Source organism: Odontesthes bonariensis, chromosome 3 (genome assembly GCF_027942865.1).
Source record: "Odontesthes bonariensis isolate fOdoBon6 chromosome 3, fOdoBon6.hap1, whole genome shotgun sequence".
In the NCBI taxonomy this organism is placed as follows: Eukaryota; Metazoa; Chordata; class Actinopteri; order Atheriniformes; family Atherinopsidae; genus Odontesthes; species Odontesthes bonariensis.
Genome location: NC_134508.1, coordinates 26,482,400 through 26,503,288, shown reverse-complemented (window position 1 = coordinate 26,503,288; position 20,889 = coordinate 26,482,400). Strand labels below are relative to the sequence as shown.

Here is a 20,889-nt window from a genome sequence, read left to right as displayed (position 1 = left end):
TTGCTTTCCTTGACTCTGAATCCTCTTAAATTCTCCTTCAGCTTCACAAGTATTAATTTGTTAGTGTGAGATGCCATTTGGTTGCTGTGCTTTGCTCTGCCTGGATGCTCCATTTATCGCAGTTCTCACTGCTTAAGTGAGAACATGTGTCCAGGGATCTCAGCTGAAAGCCAATCAGCATGCACAATCGTACATAGTCTAATACCTTCACTGCCAGATTACTGGATGTTTTTGTGCTGCTCTTTTTTATAGAATCCCCCGGTGAACCATTCTGCTCTGACATGAATCTCAGTGTTTCTTTGGTGAGCAGATGGTATTTTAATGAACTCCACAGAAGATATCTTAACACAGAGCCTGTCTTCTTGAAACCCCCATAAACTGTCATTCAGGTTCTTTGGGAAACTCGAGAAAGTGTTTATCTTTAGAGCCAAGATGAGTCTTCATTTCTTACTCCTTAATGTAAGAATAGCCCAAAAAGTCAAGTGTAAAGTTACCACACTTTTATCTGATCAGTAATTATGAATAACAATTTTGAGACTTATTCCAAAAAAATATTAAGCCTGTACATTATTTATTGGTAAAGAGCTTTGATTTCTTCAAAATAAACCTCGACTAACCTTGAGCAGAACAGTTTGAGCCAAAATAAATGGCTACAATTCCTCAAACGATTTAGGTTTTTTTGGTTTTCTTTAAACTTTCACACACTGATATGATGAGATTGCATGTATAGACTAAACAGAGCTCATTGTTATGGTTTTGTTACGAAGACCCAGATACAGGACATCAAGACAGAAAGAAAAGAAAAGTACAGAAGCTGAAGCTTAATAAAACAAGGGTATAAAGAAGTCAATCAACAGAAAACCAGTGTGAAGGAACAGAAAGACAGAATGTGACATACATATGGAATCCATAACATTTACACCGAAATAACATTTCATTTAGACTTTGTTCTCAGTTCATCATTGAGTCTTTTTTGGCCACACTAGCTGGTCAATAAATCTGGTGCATTTAGAAAAACACCTGGCTGCAACTTACCTTTTAAATTGGTTTTTAGAAGCAATAAGAGATAAACTTAGTTTTTCTTAAATAAGTGATAACATGGTGTTATATGTAATGTGTTGTTGTTTGTCTGAGGGTGCACTTACCTAATTTTAAGACCTGACAAGGAACAGATGATTTTTTGTTTTTTCTGAAACGTAAAGCCTGAGGATTAAAATCGAAAGAGATTGGTACCTTCTTTTTCTCATGAGTATTTATTCAGTTAAGTGAACTTTACCAATGCTTAGGAGGATTTGTTATTAATGGTAAAGCAACAAAGAAAACCCTGGAGCCAGAGAGAGTGTAGATCCACTTATTAAATCGAACAAGCTGAATTTTTAAATGAGATGATTCTGATTTCAGCTTCCCTCTTCTGAGATACAAATGCAGCAAAACACATCAATACTTTAGCTGCCAAACGTATGCACTTTAAGTAGATTTTTTACATTGCTGTAATATATTTTGTCTTTTGAAAAAAATTGAATAATTCATCCACTGCTGGACTAAAGTGCTATGATGATTGTGGCCAATATAATAAATAACACAGTAAGGAATACAATTAGTGATATCTCCACTTGAGCACATGTTAGCACAGTTAACAAAAAAAAAAAAAAAAAAAAAAAAAAATGTATTCTGTGTCAAAATTGGTATTTGGTAGAAATGTGGGACTCGGCACGCAAAGCATTTGTTTCAGGTGCATTATGATCATTGAAAATAAAATATTAGTTTGACACAAATAGTTTGGTCGCTATGAAGACTACTGCGCATGCAATTTTTTAATCTTATAGTTTTGGTTAACTCATAATAATGTCATGCTGTTTAGTGACATTAGAAATACACACAATAATGCAGGATAAGGGATGGAGAACAGTTTGTATATTTATCTAAAATGATACTAATGGAAACCACAGGCGTACCAAATGTGCAGCGGCATATTTTAGATGTAAGAGCTTCTCACTGTATCCTCCCTAGCCTCTGCACCACATCAATGGTTTATTTTAGTCATGGGTTGCCTCAACAGGTAGTAGGAGAAGGACCCTTCAGGGACTTGTGTAATGAAAGGTGGTTTTTAAGTCTTGAAAGAACTGCAGCCCACATGGTTGTTATCCTCTGTAAACAAAGCAGCTTTAATGGTATGTTTAAGCAATACTGGTCAACAGTGTTTGTCCCGCCTTTGTGCTTCATTCCCCCCTTTTCTTCATCTGATGATGTTTGTCTCCATTTTCTTCTCCTCTCCCTGACATGTACTCATAAAGCCCTCAAACCAGGCTGCATGAGGTGCACAAACAAATTAGAACTGCAAACACTTGAGCCAACAAGGAAGGTGAACAGACTGAAACCTGTCTGCAGGGAAATTGCTTGGACTCATAATCTGAGCTATATTAATTTATTTGGCATGGAAATTGATATAATAATTAATTAGTTTGTCCAAATGCAACATTCTTAAAGAACATTACATTGTTTGGCTTTCCATGCGTCTTAGTATTAATGCTCTAATTTTCTAATCCCTTACAAGAGCTTAACTCCCCTAGCCAGGCAAGTTTGGGATTCAGACAAAGTAATTTAGCATGCAGATTAATGCGATTCGCAGCTCCTGCAGGAGCCAGCTTATTAAACACATTTAAATCGCATACATTTACAAGTAAAAATTAGCTGGGGCTATTAAATGAAAGACATAGCACAAAAGTCATCAGCATAGTTTGTCTCTCTTATTTGCATAAGTGCATAGCCCTTTCATCATAAAACCTAAAGTGTTTAAAGCAGTCATCCTTTGGGTTAAAGTAAAAGCATAAAAATCAGCTTCCTTTTTTTTTAAGTTATATTCATGGATGAGTGAGCCATATTCCTCTAATTAAAATAATTAAAGTCCTGCTGTCAGGTTGGCACTTCATATGTACTGTTGTGGCTTGTGTCTAATTGCTTTTGCATTTTAATGTCTGAGCGCAAACTCAAATGAGTGTGCATATAAGTGCAGGTATGTTTGTGGATGCACGGTATGTGTATTAAAGACTTTCATGCAGAATGTTATGCTAAAGCTTGAATACTGAGAGTTTGTGCAGGTCTGGTCATCAGTGCTCTTTCTACTGACTCGACTACACGCTTGAATGTTTTTCAATTTCGTCCCTCTGATAACTCAGCTCTCTCTCAGAGATAAATGTTGAAATACAATAAATGACTTTGCAACTTCAAACCCGCTTTAGCATCAAGCTTGTCTTTCACTGTTTGTGCCCTCCAATTTCTGTGGTTTATTTATCTTTCCCCTCACTTTCCTCCTTGCTCATATTCAACAACTTTGAACGAATTTCACATCCTTAGGTATTAGCTTGTCCAAACAGAGATTCCTGGAAACATAGCGACTGGTACATCTTGGGAACAAATTTGAAATTTCTTATCCTAACAATGTAAAATTAATCCCAACGTGCTATAATTTTTTTAGGTGTTTGTATTCTTTCTTTCATCTTGTGCAAAAAAATCAAACTGAAAGACAGGCTGAACCAATATAGGACAAGAAATTTTATTCATACTTTCGTGATGCATTTATTTGCATTAGAGACAGATTGAGGATGTTAGACGTGAAGAAATTGGAAAAACTTTAAAGTGTACTGGCACGCATATAAAGTAGCCGTGTGGGGGCAGTGATAAAGCGGTGATGGAGTGATCATTGTCTATAGTGTTGGTATTCATTGGTTCTCTGGAGTGGGAGCATGAGATACTGAGATGAGCCTCTTATTCAAAAGGCTTTGCAGATGTACCTTCACATACACCAGAAAGGGACATAAGCTCTTTATCAATGCAGTGTACTAAAACGGTTCTCGGATACGGATTAATCTGTTGTTTGTACTGCACATTATTTTTTTCCTTCTAAATCTGATTGTCAATAAATCTTGCAGTGATATTCTTGGTGCAGAAAATTAATTTTATGTCTCATCTGGAATCCGTTTTATTTTTCAGCGTACACTGCAGTGGCCTCTGCTACTGCATGTTGGTCATGGGTATGGGAAATAAAGGAATTTTGGTGGCTATAGAATAGAAATAGAATAGAAAAATACTTTATTCATTCCCTGTGGGGGAAATTCAAATATCATAATATTACATCTGTATTAAATTTTAACTAAATGACTCATAATGACTTATCAACAAACTGTTTGTAAGCTTCAGTACAAATTGCAAACAACCCAGTAAAAAACTATGATAATTTGTTCTTACACTGTTTTTTTTCTGCTGAATTAATTAAGTATTAGCTGTTGATGAGCTTTGAAAGCTGGACCTTTCACACGCAGCCATTTTTTTGTCCTTAGTAATGAGTCTACATACTGTTGGTCGTAGCTTCAAGTTTACAGCAGACACATGAGAGTCTTTTCATTTAAATCTGCCAGTAAACATAGACATTTACTCCCAGAACTAGTAAATAATTAATTTTGTATTCCTGCTATTCATGAACATTAGATGAATCCTTCAAATTTGAAAATAATAGCATTTCCCAAAAAGTTAGGCTGAACTGAAAGAAAAAAAACACAAACAAAAAAGATAGTTTCTGTATTATGTCCACAAATGGCTTCTTTTTTGCTTGACTGAGCTTTAACCTGCATTTGTGGATGGCACGGTGAACTGTGTTCACAGAAAATGATTTTTGGAAGTGTTCCTTCCAGGCAGTGATATCCAGGACAGAATAATGTCTGTTTTTAATGCAGTGCTGCCTGATGGACTTAAGACTATCCAACATTCAATACTGTCTTTCCTCCATTCCCTTTGTGCAGAGAGATGTCTCCAGACTCTTTTGATGATAGCATGTAATGTGGGTGATATAATCTGCATTATTCTGAAACAGCACCAAATTTTTTTTTTGGCAGATTTCCAAACCTCTGCCAATCTTAACATCTGAGATACTCTGCCTCTCTAAGGTGCTCTTGTTACATTGACCATATCATGCCACTGACTTGTTTCAATAACTAAATTAGTTTTAACATGTTCCTCCAGCTGTTTTAGTTTTAGTAGCACTTACTTTTTCAGCCTTTAGTTGCCCATTTCCAAACTTTTTTGAGACGTGTTGCTGTTTGAAGATGAGCTTTTTTTAAAATCATAAAATAGAAAAATGTTTCACTGTTAAAATTTGTCATATGTCCTCGTTCTATTCTGATAACAAGTTTGTTTCTGAGATTTTTTTGTTTATTATGTTTTTACTTACATTACAGTGTCCCAACTGTTGTTCAAAGAAAACAATTTAATGCTGAAATTAAGAATTATAGATATACATATATATATACATTTAGACTATTTTCCCGCATTACGACTACAAAATGTTTCAAGAAAAGTTTTTTACAGTCTCAACAAAGAAGTGGAAAAGTTGTGGAATGCTAAAAATCTCTTTGTAGATCATCTCTTGACTACTTGGCAGCATGTCAGCAACCAATTAGTGACAGGAAAGAGAATCCAGTGAGACTAGTCAAAGATGAGGAGGGCAAATTTAGGAATAACATTAAAGTTTTGATTTAATTCAAAAGAAATGTGTGAATTTCAGCACTTTCATACAGTGTACCTAAAGGATTCTGAGAATCTGGTTGAGACTGAAAAACAACATTTAAGGAATTTGATCTGTGGGCTCTTAGGCAGCAATGCTTCATAAACTTACACAATTCGGATGTGGAAATCACTGCATGGGCTCAGACTAAAAGGAAGAGGGAACATCTGGTTTGTTATTTGTGCACATGCAGTTCAAAAGCAGCATCTGTAATGGCAATGGTATGAGGAAGTATAAGTGCTCATGGCACGGGTAACGTGCACATATTTGAAAGTATAGATACAAGTGTTGTGATAACATTTGTTGCCGTCTAGATGCTGTGTAATTCAAGGAATTAAAAAACAAAGTCAGAAAAAAGCCCTAATTCCAACGTTTTGTCCAAAAATATAGCACATCTCCTACAATCTCCTAAGATTGTGTCTGTGTGCTATTTTTTATTAATTCTAAGTATAGGGTTTACACTTTGTGTTTATTTACCTTTTATAATTTCCCAAATTCTTCTAACTCAAGAATGTTGTCAAACTCCCTCAAAACCCTGTTATGCTCACAGAAAAAGCCAATCAAAGACCCTGGTCTTTCCTTTCTCTCCATGGCTTACCCTATTGTCCGCTGGAGGTGTGTCCCTAACCTGCCCTCAGCAGCCTGCTGTGATTAGGCAATAAATAACTAATCGTATATCATAAATCAGTGGGGAAAGCTCTGTCAGAACTGCTGCAGCTCTCTCTGAAACTCATTTCACTGCTTGGAGAGAAGAAAGAGATTGATGGAAGAAAGCTTGGAAATAAATGAGGTTCACTGTACATCATAAAAAGTGTTTTACCTTTAGGGATATCCTCCTGCTGGGTTACCCACAGACAGGTTCTTTGTGGTGATTCAAATTTTTTTTAACACTTGAATAAGGGTTAAAAACCTGTCAACCATCTTTCTCTTCACCTGTAAACTGCAGTACGGCTACATCTGTTATTCTCTCAGCAACACAGTGTAATTGTGACTCTTGCAGAGGCAAGCACAGGAAAGGGACAGCAGCGAGGACCTCATTTTGACAAAAGTGAAGCAGCTAAGTGTAGAGCTAAATGCAAAACGTGCACCTTTTAGCAACCTGACTGAATTTGTGACTTCACCAAGGTCTCTACTTCAATACAGGTAGCTGTAGCTTTCAGCTATGCATGTCAGCTTATTTATTGTGGCAGTGTAGTGGTGTGTCAAGGCAAGAAAATCCCTTGCAATGGATTTTGAGGACCACAATAAGAAGAAGCAATGACAGAAAACAGTCAGCAGGGAGCAGAAATAAGACGGAGGGGAAATGAGGCAAAAACAGAGTGGGTCTAAGTTGCGGTGGAATGTGGAAGAACAGTGTTTTTTACAGCATGATTTTCCATTATCGGGTGTGTGTTCCCTATCCAGCTAATCTTGAGGGTCATCATAACAAACCCTGCAGTCCCTCATCCATTCATCCCCTCTTCCCTTCGATTCTTGACTGTCTTGTTCACAAGCCTTTATCTTGATGCTCATCGGGGCTTCTGGCAGCGTGTTTCATCTGTAACCAGGTTGACTGTTATCTCCAAGTGGAGAGGCTGTCACACTGTTTATTATTACTACACTTTCAGTGACTGCAAGGTGTTGGAGTGGAATTCGGGGATGGTGATAGATGGAGAGAGGAAGACAGCAGATTTTAGGTGGTTCTCTGCAGGTCTTATCTCAGTCTCCAAAGGCAAGCTTCAGGGATCAGAGTGTCCCCCTCTGCCAAAGTTTAAGCTGCAGAAGAGGAGTGTATGTCTATTACCTGCAAGGATACATACATATAGTATTGTCATCTTCTCTGGTTCACGGCGATTGTTCATCAGCTGTTCATGTAATTTGTTGCCATGCGTTTATGAATTAGAAATTTGCTGACTGTACATGAGCCAGGAAAACAAAACAAAAACAATGGTTACTGATGCTGCAGTTCTAAGAGTATGTACCTGACCTTTTAAAAAAATAAGCTGTAAAGCCATTGCCTGGTTCAAAATTGTTGTGCCGTATTTACATACATAAACATACATACATATTTACATATGTCAGTACATCAGAGGTTTAGGGAGACCCAAATACAGACGAACAGGAATACAAAGGACAACATATTTACTGAATGAAACAACGTACTAAAGTATTGCTTGGCAGAAAAGTCCAAAAAAAAGAAAAAATCCAGGCTGAAAGTCAGGCAAAACAGAACGGGCAAAAAAGAGCTGGAACAAACAGATAGAGATGATGAGGATTCGTGAAGTAGCACAGAAAACAAAAGCTACATTAACAAGAGCAAAAAGGAGAAACATTTTAGAATTAAAAAGGAAACGGCATGAATCTAACAGACATGCTCAAAACAGTATACTAGAATAACCCCATTTTGTATAGATAGAGCAAATGTCCATGTTTTAAATCTCGTCTTTGGTGCATTGACGATGTAAATTTTTCAACGCGGCCAAGTAAAAGAACTCCAGACAAAAGCATTGAAGGTAGTTTTCTAACTACTTGCCCATACTCTTTGCTTTTCACGTTTTTTTTCTCTTCTGTTTGTTTGCTTTTCTGAGGCAAGGCAATGGAAAAGCACAAGCACAAAAATATAGTGCCCTACATTTCTTGTTCTTTCCAGTACCCTTGACACTGCCACCAAGTGACAGCAGAAAGCAACAACAGGTGGACGTGCTCAAAGGCGCATGACCAAGACTCTTATAAAGAAAAAAAGTAACAGAGAGGGAGTAGTAGATGAAAAGCTTAAAACTCAAGAAGCAAAAAAGTTGAGTTTCCGCTCCCTGCAGCTCATAATTTACTCCATCAATGCCCCTCTGTCCCTGTGTTCCACTACTTTAGGTCAAAGGCTTCCTCTCTATTCACTTACACAGACATAAATACCCAATTTCCCCCCCCCAACTGTGACACTTCTATCTCTTAAATCTGTGGTATATCAGAGCTTGTAAAGCAGTAAACTGCATGTGACAGAAGCTCAGCTGCTTGTCTTTCTGCTCTGTCACATAAGTAATACATGCTTGATGTTTTTTTTAATATTGCGTCACTTCAAACCTTGCACTGTTGCTTTGTAGCTGCACAGAACACATCCTCTTACACAAATGAAACAACCACCATATGAGGATAAACTAGAAACAGCTCAGTGTAGCCCTACTCCTATAAGGTGTTGTTTTTAAACTGAATAACAAACTCCTAAATGTGTTGTTTGTCATTCATTTTGGCATAGGAAAGTGGAAGGTAATGGCACAGAAAACGTCAGCTTTTGTCCATAACTTAGATAAAGACCCACTCAGTTAAAATCTAATTCTCATACTTTTCATGCAACACTTTCTTACAGTGGTTACACACACACAATCACACACTTGACTGACATGAAAACAAGTCAAATTCAAATGCAGTTCCAAATAATCAGCATAAAAAAAAGAATAAAAACTTTGTTAACCTTAATATTGGTAGTCAGTGTGTTGTGTACTGAGACAGTCTTTAATGATAGAATAAAATGTTTTGTTTCAGTCACCAGCAAACAGCATAGTTTGACATACTGAAATTCAGAGGTGCTGTCAGTGAACGTTTAGATTCAGAGTAGCTCTATGTGAAGGACTGAGACATACTTTCAGTTCTATCTTTAAATAAACAACCATAATGTCAGCATCGTGGCGTACTGTAGCCCTTCCTCAATGTTTCCAGGCTTCATTCCTTGAATTCCTACCAGCACTCAAGCAAAGAGGCCTGTTATTACTTGACCACAGAGTGAACTGTAAATATTACAGATTTCAGACATACCCTAATCATACACAATGATTTACTACTTAAAGTTTTTTCTGACGTAAGACGTCACAAAGATGATAAGATGAACCTTCCTCACCGCTCAGAGAAAATTGGTGACACAGGTTTTAGTCAGGTCAACATGGATGGAATATCAATATAAATAAATGTAATGCCGTCTGTTTGGGCTCATTCAATAGCTTAAATATATGGAAAATTAAAAAAATAAGTTTGAACTTGAACGTGCCAACATATTATGGTATTTTCTTGACTAGCATGCTTATAGAATCCCAAATGTCTTCACCAAAATTCAAATCAGAGAAATCTGTAATTTCACTCAATGTCAGAGTGCATTTCATCTTGGCCACCTGTGGCATCTATTCCTCAGGACCCTTCCAGCTATAGTAATATAATCAGTAACAGTAATATAGCTTCTGTTCTTTTCTGCCAAACAGTGTAATGTTTTAAATGATCACATACCATCTTATGACACAGTAATCCAGCAGAGAACTAGGTCAATAATATAGAAAGTATTTAAATATCTATCTTGCTTGTGAAGATCTGTGACAAAGGGCTCATTACAGCCACCGAGCTGAGAAGACTGTACAATAACATTTGACTTGCTGAGTTATTTTTAGAAGGATTATATCTCTGCATCACCCTTTACTTTACCACATATCATTAACTAAAATGGGTGTATGGGCAGGGAACTCATCTCATGCAAGTTAGCCCTCAGCAATATGTTTCTTATGGCTGTTTCATTTTGGATAAAGTCACATAATCTGAATATACACCACTAAATTTACTGTTAAAACACTTTTAAACAAAGTCTTATGTGAGTTTTTGAGATGATATGCAATCCACTGATATAATTCAATATCAGATAATCAGATTTAGCCCTTCCCACCAGATGGACCAGAGCAGGTTCCGAATCTTAAGTCTTTAACATTTCTGTCTTAGTAAATGTGTGAAAAGATATCTAGATGAAAGAAGATTCATGACTAAATCTGATGTGCATACAAGTATACAACAAAGCCCATGGGACAGTTTGTGAAACTATGATAAAACTTTGTGTTTTTGTTACAACTTATGACAGAAAATATGAACATTGAGGAACAGCTAACGAACCTGACATGTCCCTGCTGAGTCACAATATAGAATATTTACTTTATAAAATGAGAAGTCAATGTTTTGTTTAGAGCTTTTGGAGTGGTTTGACCATAGTGGTAAAAAAAACAATGAGTATAGGTTTAAAAGTGTCCTACCTTTATATAAATTGTAAAGAATATCAGATGATTTGACATAATGGAGCTCCAAAAATACTGTTTTACAAAAATAACATTTGATATAAAGAATTAAGCCAAATCATATTTTTAGTTCCTTTCAAGCAAATTTGACCTCTTAAATGAAATTGATCACATTGTGGCATCATTAGCATAAAGTAAAGTTAGTGGGTCACCTGCTGTATGTAACCTTTTGTATGTCTGAAACAAATAGTCTATTCTCCAGCTAAACTGCTAAATGTCCTCACATTGCACCGTGTGCTACCACACAGTGTGGGAAGTGTCCTTCCTCCAACATTGCTAACATCTGAGCGTCAAGTGTTCTCTACCACCCCTGATGATCATTCTGCTCTCACAGCGTCACTCATATGCAAATTAGATACAATTTGCTTCATGGCTTTGGTGTGCGCGTTGCCAGGCACACACTTGTAAACGAAAGCTTTGAGTAACAAAGCTCCTCTGACCTCTAAAAGAATACTAGTTTTCCATAGTTGTCCTTTTCCAAGACCTCCTAGTCACACATAAAACTACCCTATTTATCATTCTATTTTTAATAGTATTTGATTGACATTAGTGAATGCAGCTGAGAGTGGGGCATTATGTTCACAAGCCCGTGTTAAGACCATTATAAATAGTTGAGCACGGCATTATATCACTTTGTTATTGGGAAGAACTGGAAAGCATTCCAGTGTGTGGAGGATGAGTCGATATTCAATTAACCTCTGCAGACAGTCGTGGTGACTGTTTTATCAATACCCCTTTTTAACTGCACACCCGCCGCACACTTAATTAAACTTCCCATTAATAGCATTAAACAAGTGAACAAACTAAGTCCACAAACAACCACACCAGTGCAGGTCATTTTGATGCAGTAAGCAAACTCTTGCTCTGAACTAAGGTTTCTGCCAAGTCCAAACATGCTTTCAGCGCAGTTGTGACAGAAGAGGACTTTGTGTGTTTTGGACATGGCACAATTATGTGCCCTCAAAGTATTTGTGTAGTTATTGATGTGTATCTGGGACACAACGTGACACTTGACCTTTAAATCATTCATTTCCGTGCATTCCAAAGTCTATGGAAGATCTGCCTAGCATAGCTCTAGGCTGGCTTTTGTGGCGTAATATGAAGGAAGACTTAGCCGTTACCATGTTTAAGAAAATGAGGTTTGCTGGAATCACAGGACCCTTCTTTATAAAGCACACACCAAAGATGGCCCAATATATGCCCCGTGTTACTGTGCTACATTTTTCCTTTGCCAATCAGCAACAAATCAAGGCTAGTGTGGCAATCAGGGGCAGTGATGCGACTGTCTAGACAGTGATAATGATCTGCTAACATGTGATCAAACGTGCCAGTGCTGATGATGATGATATTCTCTAGTAACTGTCCTGTGTGGCACTGAGTGTTTCATAGTTGAACAGCGGTTATGCGGGCAGTTATTGCACAAAGATTATATGTTAAAAACAGGCTAGAGGGAGAGGACAGATAAAGGATGCAGCAGGAACAAGTTGTGTCATGCAGCAAAAGAAACACTGCTATGAAAGTGCGTATATACTTACTGTGACCCCCTCAAGGGCTGCAACTTATCATTTTTAGCAGTCCTGACAGTTTGGCTCTGTGGATGCCATTGTTGCTCAGTCCAACTTTTGGGTCCAAACTGAACCCCACAAATACAGGATGTACTCTCATTGATTTTTGTGATGCCATTGGTAGTAACCAGGGTGCGGTGCCTGCTGCTTTGATTATCCCTTTACCTGTTCTTAAACGCCACATGCAAGTTGACATTTTTGTCTTTTGATGACATATCTTGACAACATCCTGCCTAGCTCTTTCGTAGTGAGCCTGCCTGCATCCCCACAGTAAAGGACTAGCTGCTCCCTAATAAGCCCCTTCACCAGGTGTGGCTCCAGGGTGATGCCATGGTGTCGCTTTCCTGAATGAGGTATTGTGGTTCCTTAATCTTCCTTGACCGTACAAGTCTTCAGAAACACACTTAGCCCCTCATTCAGGACGGATTCGATTTGGGGGACCTTACGAGGGCAGAATGCCACCACATAACCCCTCACTCCTGGCATCAGTAAGGAAGGAATAAGATTAAATAATCAAAAGAAAAAACATGTTGCAGAAATATGTTGCCACCAAAAGGTGACTTGGCTGAGATAAGGTGAGGAACTCAGCTGAATGGGAGAGGCTGAAATCTTGATGATTCTGCTTTGACTGCTACTACTGCAACCCAGACTTTAGAAGCTGTAATGATGGATGGATGGATGGATGGATTAAGTGACAATTGAAAGTTAGTACTTGTACTTTGATTTATAACCAGAAACCATATTAACTGCTTTAATATCACTGACTGTTGACATCCTTTGGGAAACGAGGCTAATGTTGAACTTTGGACAAACAGAAAAATAGCGTCGGGATTCTTTCAAATCTTTTCTATTTCATTTCTTACAGCGAGACAAAAAGGTATTTGATTTGGAGTCATAGAAAACACTGAACAGAAACTTCTCAGACTGTAAGAGTGGAAAGAAGCAATTAGTTTTTTTAGAAATTAGATGACTCAAAAAAATCATCAGTTATTAAAATTATTTTCAGATTAATCAGTTGATTAGCTAATCATTTCAACTCTACTTCATATCGGAAGAAAACCTGTGTCATAGCTTAAGCATCATTAAAGGTCTAGTGCTTTTTCATTTTCAGACTTGGATAAAACTATGTGCCTTTACCTGACTTGGTTATTGGTCGCCTTTTCCTTAACCATTCTAGAAAGCCATAAATACTGACATGTAGTTAATATCCTGAAAATGTTATACTTCACAGATAATAATTTACAGGTGCACAGACACAAAAACAGTGTTGTCCTCCATATTGATAGCATCCTTTTTCCATTCTCTTGCTGTTGAATATATTGTCATTACATACAGCCCCATAGGCTACTGACAATGACCCCATACAGTAAAGCACAAGGGCTGATGAGTTAAACTAGGTCAGTCAAGGCAACATCAATAGACATCAATGGGACAGTCACATGGACATACTGCAAACACTAACATTGGAAGGACTTGATGATGAAACTGTGAACAAACCATCAGAACAAATTGCTCAAATGCTTGCTGTTCCATCTTTGTGCATCTCTCTCTCTCTCTCTCTCTGCAGTTGTGTGAATACTGAAAACCACAGAGCTGTTATCACCTGATCCTTGGATGACAGCCTCAGAGTGATGTTTCACTCATCTGCTTCAGTCTGTTCCCAGACATGATGTGTTTTCTTCTTTGGGAAATTAAAACGTCAAATGCAGATTTTAAATTGTGATGGCTTAGCAATACCCAGGAATGTTTGAGTTAAGATGAGCAGTCTATGCTCATCCAACCTTTTATATGTGTGATGGAATTATACATCTGCACAGATAAGAGCTGATAGTGATGGTGTTTATTTACTGGGCTCAAAGATAAGCTGAAATATAATCTTTCCAACTGTTTCTGATCAAATAAATAAATGTTCTCACCACAGCTCCATTGCAATTCTTGGGGCCTCTTCTCCTTGTGTGTACCTCATTACAGGGCTGAGCCTCTGTCCTTTGCTAAGTTTGCTCTCTGAGTTGAAATGTTTTCCCCCTGGGCGCCTTGTGCCAGCCCCCTTCCCCTTCCACCGATGTGGGGGTGAGCTTTCCCAGGACAAAGAGATGAATATATAATGGAATGAAAAAGGAGGGGTGGGAGAGACAAAAAGACAGCGGGTGTATTAGTAAGAGGGAGGAAGGGAAAGTAGCAGCACATGTGAAAAGATATAGAAGGCTTGACAAGTGCTTGTTGAGGGGTTTAATACCGCTGCCAAGCTCTTATGTGTAGCAACACAGAAAGTAGAAGTAGAAAGAAACAATCTGTACTTTTTTCCTATTACAGATCCAATTAATAACTCATTATAGACTCCACGGGGTGTGGGATACACAGCATACTGTGTCGTTGGAGAGTTGCAGGGGAGCAGCTCAGTCCAACTGCACTCCCGTCTCCCCCATTCCTCCACCACATGGTACAGTCCATTTAAAAGGCTGCATGTCATCTCAGTGTGTGCAGGGTCCTCTGTGAGAGCAGCTGCTCACAGCACATTTTCCTCGGCGGGAGCATTCACTTTCCCCTCCGCCTCCTGGGCTGCATCTCTTTTGCTCCTCTTTCTGTTCTGTCTCTCTGCTCTCATTGCTGTCTTTTCCCTCTCTTTTTTTTTTTTTTTTTACCAGAGCTCACTCTTTTTCTCCTTTGCCCTGCTCAAACACATGCCTTCTCTCACTGTGTAGTGCTTGGCCACACAGGCGTTATTTCCTTATGCAGTAACAGGTAGACTTCATCTCTGAACTGCTCAGCCAAAACAGAAGAGGAACTTGAGTTTTTTGGGGTTTTTTTATGTACAAAGTAAACCTTGAGACAAGAAGTACAGGTGGAGGAGGAAGAGGAGGGGAATAAGAGGTGTTGGTGGAGGAGGAAAGGGTGTCTGCTTCACTCCCTGTAATGCTCCTCTTGACACCATGCTGCTCTGTGTGGATTTGGTCCTCAGGGGAAAATCCTTAAAATGATGGAAGACAACAAACAGCTGGCACAGAGAATTGATGGGGCTATCCAGTCTGCCAGTCAGGAAGTGACCAACCTCCGCTCGGAACTCTCTGCCACCAGTCGCAGACTGGCAGAGCTGGGAGCCAGCAGCCCCCCCACCTTGGAGAACCACCATCAGCACAACCACCATGATGACAGCCTCCACTATCGGGGTGAGTGTCACAGCACAGACGTTAAATGCGAGGGTGTGTGCACTCACACCCAGTCCCTTGCCTCTGTGTGTGTGTGTGTGAGAGAGTGAGAACATGAACATGTGTGACTGTTTTGAAATCAACAGTGGGAAGCATTCGGAGAATGTGCAGCAGGGTGACTCATATGATTCTACCGATCCTCATCTGACTTATTTTTCCCCAAACTCAGCATGAGAATGACTATGGAAAAGGCAGCACATCTAAAGAAAAAAAAGGAGGAGACAGACAGAGTGTTGTTATTAGACAGGAGGGGTTGGGGTTAGAGAGCGTGGGCCAGAGTCGGTCAGAGTTTGGTTTCCCAGGCAGCTGCTGGGCTCCTTTGGGGCTGCACTCCTTCCAGCTTTGGTTCTTTCTCTGCTCATTGCTAAAGTCTGGCAGCAAGTCTGTGAAAAGAAAACTGTGATTTGGGCACAAATATTGTATGCCAACATCTCTGAGGGAGGCTGGCAACACCATGACACTGTCGCTTTGCTGGGACATGATGAATGGGGAATGAGCTTTAAATGAGAGTTTTCATGGGAAAATGTTCAAAATAAATCCCCTTGTCTTCAGATGACCGTCTCTAATGCATCTCTTGTTTCTAAAGGTAAAAGCTTAGTGACCATGAAGATTTATTGATTTATGTTTAGCTGTTGCATGGCAAACGACAGCAATTTCTTTATCTTGTACTTTGCCTTCTGCTCGAATAAGAAAAGCCTGTGTCTGTCTGTTGTGACAGATTCTGGCAAGCTACTTCTATATATACATATATATAGATTTCATATATATGATTTCTTGCATTATCATTATTGCTATTGTATTAATTGATGAAGAGTTTGATATAGTTTTATTGTAACATGACTGAGCAGGATATCCTATTCTCCTGTCAATATATTAAGCTACTAATTAGTTTAAACCTTTGAAAAGAACATAATGAACACAAATTAAGAGATTTAAGTTTTCATCTCCTGCATACCAGTAGCTAGTGAGATGATAACCTCAAACAACTTGCTGTTTGTGTCCAGCACTATAGGGAGAGCCAGTGGTTCCAGAAATTCCAGGTACAATCGAGTAAACAGTACTTTGCTGCTTCCAGTGTCAATCTGTGTCGTCCAAGTGCTGCATTTTAATTAAAGAGAAATACAATATTTCTTTGATGGCCCTTAAGTACAGTGTGGGTATTTAATCTAGATATGCTACAAGGTTAAGCAGTGCATGCTGAGAAAATGACAATGTCTGGAAGTTATTATTACGAGATAAAGTTATAAAGTCTATGTGATTTCAAACTTTTGGTTGGTGAACTGTAAATTACATTACAGGAAAGGTTTAATGGGATTCAACTTATTTGCATTTGCAACCGCACGTGTCAACTGAACCATCTCTTTCCGATGAATGGGAAGATTCGGGACTTAACAGCGTTAAAGTCTATCTAAATACAGCCCTGGTCTTTCGGGTTGAAATAACTCAGCAGCAGTGAGTTATGTTATGTCCATCACTCTTGTTCTCTGTTTTGTTGGAGCTATGTTAACAGGCAGTCTGACATTCCCACATTCCTGAATGTCAGCACAGTGATGTCATATTTCCTGTTCCCAGAGGCCAGGCCAGCGGTCAGGTGACTGATCAAATCAAACACAGCCACCATAGTCCTCCAAATCCCTCAGTGGAGCTCTCACCTCCCAGGTTTGAGCCTTACAGCCACTTAGTTTACCCTTTTCTTTTAAGATTACAAGTTTTAAAAAGATTTGTCTTAGAGTGTGATGAGCCAGCGCGAGTGCCCTGGGGAGATTAAATGGTCTTTAGGTGTATATATCTCTCCCCAAGCCAGGCTGCTTGTTAATCCTTTTGTTGGCTCTTTCTTGTGCAGGATCAAAGGAGCGTCTATTTAATATGCATGAAGTGACTTCCTGTAAAAACATTGTGCTCCACCAAAATGTCAGAATTTTTGCTATGTTTCACCTCATGGTGAGGCTACAATAACATCTTTGACAGATGTCCAACAAGACTATAAACATAGCACTCGAGACTGCTGTTGGCCTTGGAGTCTGTTCTGTAGTCCTTCTTGCTGAGAAAGCATTCAAAATGTTCAGTCTATACACTGAAACAGGATGAATCATTTTTCCCCTTTGTACATTTTCTTAGTACAACTCTCTTTACAAGAGTTTTTAAAAGATGAGTTTATGTTTTATTGTCATTTTGAAGTAGAGTGAGTGAAAATGTCTTTGAATGACTGTTTCAAGTGTTCTGACTTCTCCTCTTCAAGCTATTGAAAGTAATATATTCATTGTCAGGAAGACTGCACCCTTTCATTATTGTTTTTTGCTCTTAATCCATCGTATTGATGGCGACACCTCGTTTAACAATCCAAAACAACACCGATGTTTCCACTCGTATCATACACATCAATGGGCAGCTTTGTATCAGGAAACAGAAACTGTAAAATGCTGTGACCTTCCAAATCCATGGGTTAGGGTAACATTTTCAGATCGTTGCTTTGCAGTCAGTCGTTGGGAAAGCACTCATCACAGACTTATGGGAGTCTGCCAATAGTAATCCATAAGCCTTTCTAAAACTTGGCTATAGGGCAGATGTTACAGAGTAATATAGGTTTGGCTGATTTGAAAACAGGGAACATTTTGTGAAATGGAAATGGTAACGGAAATAGAGGGATGTATGATTTCCTCAGTTTTCACCGAGGCCCATGGGTCAGGGGAATTATTTCCAACATTCAGGGTGATGGATGTAAAAGTCATTTTAGCATAGACGATGGTTGGTGACAAGTACTTTTGGAGCATTTCCAGGGTTTAGATAAGGATGAAATTCCTCAGGCTGAACAAAATAAGAGCAGCTGTAGACTAAAATATGCATTTAATTGATAGAAAGCTACATGTTTAACATGACAGCTTTGCTAAGCTCCCAAGGAGAATTTAGGTGAGAAAATTCCAAGCTAAACGGAGCTTAAAAAATTCTGCTTCATATGCTGCCCTTAATCAGCTTGTCTCCTCAGTGCTGTAGTCAGTAAGTCACATTCTCTGGAGATACAAAAGTATAGGGTTTGAATCTCCTAATGGCCAAACTCAAATGATTTCAGAATTTATGCAGCAGCTGCTGCTTATAAAAGTAGAAAAATGTAACATTTGTTTATAAAGCATAAAGTACACTCCCTTGTTATGTTTCTATAGTCAAGAAACATCTCATCCATCACTCCACTGTCTATACTGGCTTCATTCTGTTCGATGTTGCTGGTGGCTGGAGCTTTTCCCAGCTGGTTTCCCCACATATGGGTTGCTGGTCAACAACAGGATTAACACCTACGGCCAGTTTAGAATCACCAGTTGTATATTGTGGTCTGGTAATTAGAAATAAACTTTTGAGTACAGATCCAGAACCAGCTCCTCTTCCAACCTCTTAGCTGCAGCTGAGATGAAGCACAATACAGGGATGCTGTACTTCGCGATGGAGGATGACACTGATGAAACTTTAAAAGATACTGTCCTAAAGCTTACTGTAGGGCATGCATGGTCATTAGTATCCCTCTAAAAAAATCCCAGTGATTATCTTCTCTCCATAAAGGAGGAGCTGCAGTGGCTATAATGCTCTCTGCTGCAGAGTAATTGCAGAAAAGAATCCTCTCCCCATCTGGCCTGAGTTTGTCAGAGGCCCAGGTCTCTCATTACTTCATTGTGCACATGAACAGGACTTGGAACACGTTGCCAAACTACAGGGGTAAAATCCCATTCACTCCGGCTCTTTCTCTTTCTCTGTAACACTCTCCAGAGACCACCCGCCTTCCTGTTTGCTGTCCACATGCAGTGCAAGTATGCCCTGTTAAACCCCATCCACCCCCCTTTCTCGCCAACATCCCCACCCTCCCTGCCTCGGCTCCCTCAGCCACGCCCTGTCTGTGGTCAATGCAGTGTGTGGGACACTGTGTCCAAACAATAGCCAGAGAGAAGCAGCCCCTCACTCCCCTTACATTTCTCCCACTCTCTTCCTCTCCCATAGCAGACTTCCTCCAGTATGAATAACTAATTGTTGAATAGCAGGAGCTCTGACACCAGATGGAAATATTGGCCCTGGTGTTTAGGAGGATACTATCTTACAAAAGATGCAGACAACAGTAATGGTGTCAAATACAGAGGATGTTGCTAAACTGGCCACAATAAAATATATATTTTTTAAATGTCATTATATTATTAGAAGTTTAAGTGCAGTTTTTTTAAAGAAGATTCAATCATTATATTGACTTCATCAGTCCCTACATCAGTATGTCACAAATGAATAAAGATTAATGAAAAAATATTAAAATAAAAGCAAACTGTCAAAGATAATAAGTGAAAACAAACCTAAAATGATTAAAAAGATGTATAAATTGAACAAGCAAACTGATACTTTTGTCTGACCTTTATTATGACCAATCTTTCTTACAGTGTTTGCATTTAAGTTATTTCATTGCTAAGCCCCTTTTCATCAAGCAATTATTAATTTCGTCCTCTATTCTTTGATTGTCTATAGTAGAGCTTAGTAGTATTTCCTGACTGGCTGCCTTTGTTCTACAGTGATTGGTAATGACCTTAAATGAATAATGAATATGTAGTTATTTGTTTTGCTTTGCCAAGGAATGGACCTCAGTAATGAACTGATAGAGCAGCACAGGCTGTCAGTGAGAGCAGAAGCCTGGTGGACTTTGACTTGAGCAAGAGTTTCCACTCTTGAATTTAGCTACCCAGAGAGCGGGGAGGACAGCTGAGCAGCACATATCTACTTTCATGTCCTAACAGGGCCAGAGGAAGCCGGTCTTGCTTTGAAATCTTTCCAAGTTTGTTGTTCACCCAGGAGGCTCTGATTTCATGGTGCAAAATTTGAAAATGGTCAGAGGTTACAGATCACAGCTGACCTCGGTGTTGACTTGTCGGTCTATTAGCAAAGGGGACAAAAGTGCTGCTCTGGACTCCAGCTGCTGATGGCTTTCTCTGAGTTTGGCTGGCAGCTGGCGGCTGCGCTGTCTTGGAGCTTGGAGAAAGGCAGTCAGGCAGCCATGCACAAGCAGAAAAGGGAGCTGCTCTAAGATGCCAACTTTAAGACAAGGTACATCTCCAACAGACATTCTTCTGCACTTAGATTTTCCAGGCAAGCTTCATCTTAATTAAACTTCACAGAGCAAGAGAGTAAAAGCGGTTTCAAGGAGAGCTGAGTAGTCTAACCATGACACAAGGGCTTGAATTGCTTTCCAGTATGACACTTTGAGATGTTAGTGTTCCTATCAGTGAGACTGATATGTCTCTGTATGCTCATTATATCCATGAAAGCCATAGTGCTCATTTAACTATTTCCTCCCCACTGGCTCAGAGCAGACTTTGGTTTCCCAGATGATTTTCGATGAGTATGGACTTCCTTTGTTCAGTTTTGACTTTGGGTACATTGTGAGAGCGGATTTAAATGTCAGGGGAGTGAGAGAGAGAAGAGTTGACAAATGAGGATATTCCTTACCGTTTCAGTACTTCTCTTGC

The 20,889-nt window shown here is 39.1% G+C and overlaps 1 protein-coding gene across 5 annotated transcripts in view; it reads left to right on the top strand.

The window, feature by feature from the left end:
- Positions 1 to 20,889, top strand: part of kaznb (kazrin, periplakin interacting protein b) — a 131,987-nt gene that overhangs the window by 41,031 nt on the left and 70,067 nt on the right. For all 5 annotated transcript variants that reach the window (XM_075461310.1, XM_075461311.1, XM_075461313.1 and 2 more), the window contains exon 3: positions 15,157 to 15,364. In XM_075461310.1, coding sequence (XP_075317425.1) covers positions 15,157 to 15,364 — 208 coding nt within the window. The remainder of the gene's footprint in view (positions 1 to 15,156; positions 15,365 to 20,889) is intronic.